The 3313-nt window shown below is 44.7% G+C and overlaps 1 protein-coding gene across 1 annotated transcript in view; it reads left to right on the plus strand.

Annotated features, from left to right (window-relative positions):
• The first annotated feature begins 1249 nt into the window (after positions 1-1249).
• CCDC90B (coiled-coil domain containing 90B) overlaps positions 1250-3313 on the plus strand; it is a 17873-nt gene continuing 15809 nt past the window's right edge. The window contains exon 1 of the mRNA XM_003780857.3: positions 1250-1567. Coding sequence (XP_003780905.1) covers positions 1468-1567 — 100 coding nt within the window. The 5' untranslated portion in view covers positions 1250-1467. The remainder of the gene's footprint in view (positions 1568-3313) is intronic.

Below are 3313 nucleotides of genomic sequence, written 5' to 3' on the forward strand. Positions count from 1 at the left end.
TCACTGCAACCTCAAATTTCTGGGCTCGCATGATCCTCTTGCCTGAGCTTCCCGTCAACAGGTTATGAAGTCACTTTTGAATATTTAGATTATTTCTAATTTTTCACCAGGATAAGTAATATTGCAATAGCCATCAGTTTTCAAATTCTCAGCTACAGATGTGCTTATTTTCTTAAGAAATAGATTCTTAGAAGGGAAACTCTGGCTATTCACTTTCTAGAGCTTCATATATACTATTAAATTTCTTTCCAAATATATTGTTCTAATTTACACTTCTGCCAGTAGCATAAGTAATCTATCTAATTGCATATTCACAAGAGTTGAGAATTATTTTTCCAAAAAAAAAAAAAACTAGGTAAAAGTGGTTTTGGTTTTTGTTTTTTAGTGGTGAGATTAAACTTTTTTCCAATTTTTAAAATAGTAGTTTATATTTCCTCTCCATGAATTTTCGGTTATAAAGCCCTAGCTGGAGGCCATCAATTTTGTTCTTTTATGTGCCTCAATGCTTAGAATGGTGCTTGTTACATAGATGATTCTCACAAAGCTTTGGCAGTTTTTGGCCGGGTCTGGGTTTGAATCCGCCACCTCCAGTACATGGGGCGGCGCCCTACTCCTTTGAGCCACAGGCGCTGCCCTCTCACAAACTTTTGAAGCCGGGAGGTAACTGTTTTGATTCTTGTGGGAATTAAGTCTCTACAGCCTAACGACCGTGCACCATTTTAGAATTTACATAGATAGTCGTGTATACTAACGTACTTGAACACCACACAACTACTGAGCGTTATTACTTTCAGCATTTTACCATGCGAAGCAAAGTCCCGAACACTGAGGCCTGAGAACGATAAATGGTGAAAATTTGGTCCACGGAGGAATTCAGTTCCCAAAGAAATAAAGAAAGAAACCTGCTAAAATTAGTCGGTCCTCCCGGGCACCAGAGGGCGAAGCAGCAGGATGCGACGTGCCATGAATGAGCGGCTCGCTGGACTCCATTTCCCAGAAGGCTTCGTCCGCCTCTACGTTACGCGCGATCTTCCAGATCGCTCAGCGGCAGGGACTTCAAGCCCCAGGTTGCTGTGCGGCAGGACAGTCCCCTGCCTTCCACTGACCCGAACATGTGACAGCCGCTGGCTAGCTAGAGGGGGTCGGCTGTCGGAGTGCACCTCGTTGCCAGGATATGGGTGCCGAAAGGTTCTTCGACAAGATTCCACTCACTTAGTCGGTAATGGTCTTCACAGGTTGGGAAGGGGCGGTAGGAGAAGCAGAGAAGCTCTGAACCACGCTAGTGAGCTGTGATGAGGCCCAGTTTTCCGGGGACGCGGTGGGCGCCTGTGCTGGGGGTGTGGCCTGTGACAGACCGAAACTACATTTCCCGGCATGCCTGTGGTGCCAGAACTACCTCTCCCGAAAGCCTGAGCGAGGCTCATCCGGTCTTCCGCCGCCTCCCGCCCACCGGAACACACTGAGGACATGAGGAGTCGCTGGGCCTGGCGGCTCCTGGACTCCAAAGGCAACCGGGGCTGCTGGGTTTCAACCCCCCGTCGGCCTTCCTCGCCGGTCCTGCGGAGAGGTGAGACGAGGCATCGTGTTAACGTTGCCCGAGTGCGCTGTAGGGATACGATTCCCGTGGGTCGTGCCTGCTCGGTGAACCCGAGACAGAAAGTGCCACGCCCTCCTCAGCCCACGCCAGACGCTGGCGATTCCCGTGCCCCACCTTCCCCAGCTCGCCGCCCAGGGGAGGACTGAAAAGAGGACCGTCTTTGGGCGAGATTCTGAAGGCCTGGGCGTCTCCCCCAGCTTCTTTCTGAGTCCTTGTTTCCTTTCTGTGACATCAGGTCTCTCAAGAGCAAAGGTGGAGTAATCTCTGTTTGGGAGTGTCCTGATTTCTTTTGTGGCCTGTTCAAATTTATACGTATTTAGGTTCTGGCCTCGAGCCCATGTCAGGACTGCTTTATTCTTGTATTTCTCGGTACAGTACCTTGCAATAACATAGTAGGCATTCCAAAAAAGAAAAAACAGTGAATAGTGGAGTCTGTAAGTTGGCACCCCTGAAGAAGAACATCTGACTTTATTCTGAAAAACGTTTCAACAGTTGGGTTGTTTTGTTTTTCCCAGTTTTAAACTCTACATTTGTCCACCTTGTACCCACCTCCTCGTACTTAGTATTCTCCGTTTACGTTCTTAAATCCTCATTGCCAGGTAAACTGAGCCATTCAGTACCCAAACACATCTGCCCACGTTCTTGTTTGTGCTTCAAAGTTTCATTTTATTGCTCATTGTTTATTCACACCAGTGACAGATGCACTCAAAACTATAGTTTATCTATTGTGTGTGAGACTGCCTTAGCTGGCAGGGTCATTCACAAGGTCTGATTACATATTTGGGTGTGTAACATACATACACATTATGATAGACTTTACAAAAAGGAGTAGCATTTTTTGAATCCTTGAAAATCATCCAAATCTTGTCTTTGTTAACTTTTTAGAGATATCCTTTGTTCATGTACTCAAGCGAAAACATAATCATTTTTACAGAATGAACTTTTAAGTACCCATCATACTGGAAAATACATAAGGGTTAATGTTTTAACATAATTGAATGATCCCACTTGAGTCAGAGTGTTCTTGGAGAAACTTAAGATTTGTGTCCCTGCTCACTAAAATATATTTTTTGAATGTTTACTGTGTCCAAATAGTTTAAGTTTCCTTAATAACATCAATAATCATGGAATTGAAACCTTCCAACCACTGATCCATGGAAGGACCTTAGTTGTCATTTGGCAGTTCTCTTTAGAAATAAATAAGCAAATGCACAGGAAGGTAATGGGATTTTTCTTAGTTTTATGCCTAATTTGTGCAAGATTCCTAGTTCATTTCTACAGACTTAGCAAAACATCAGAAACATTAATGTAGAAATGCTTTTTTTTTTTAAATTTTTTTGTTTGTTTAGCGGGCTCGGGCCAGGATCGAACCCACCAGCATGTGGCCGGTGCCCTAACAACTGAGCTACCGGCACCCAGATGAAATATTTTTAAAAATAGAGATTCTCAGGCTCTATTCAAGAACTACTGAGTCTCTCTAGGGGTGGAGCCAGGGATCTCTGTCACAGTTTATTATTAATTATTAATCCTGGTAATTATGATGTAACTATAGCACAGATTAATAGGCCAGTATTTAAGAATATATGCTGGCTTGGCGCCTGTGGCTCAAGCGGCTAAGGTGCCAGCCACATACACCTAAGGTGGCGGGTTCGAATCCAGCCTGGACCCACCAAACAACAATAATGGCTGCAACCAAAAAATAGCCAGGCGTTGTGG

The sequence above is a fragment of the Otolemur garnettii genome, unplaced genomic scaffold (genome assembly GCF_000181295.1).
Source record: "Otolemur garnettii isolate 467f Iridium unplaced genomic scaffold, OtoGar3 scaffold00001, whole genome shotgun sequence".
Taxonomy (NCBI): Eukaryota; Metazoa; Chordata; class Mammalia; order Primates; family Galagidae; genus Otolemur; species Otolemur garnettii.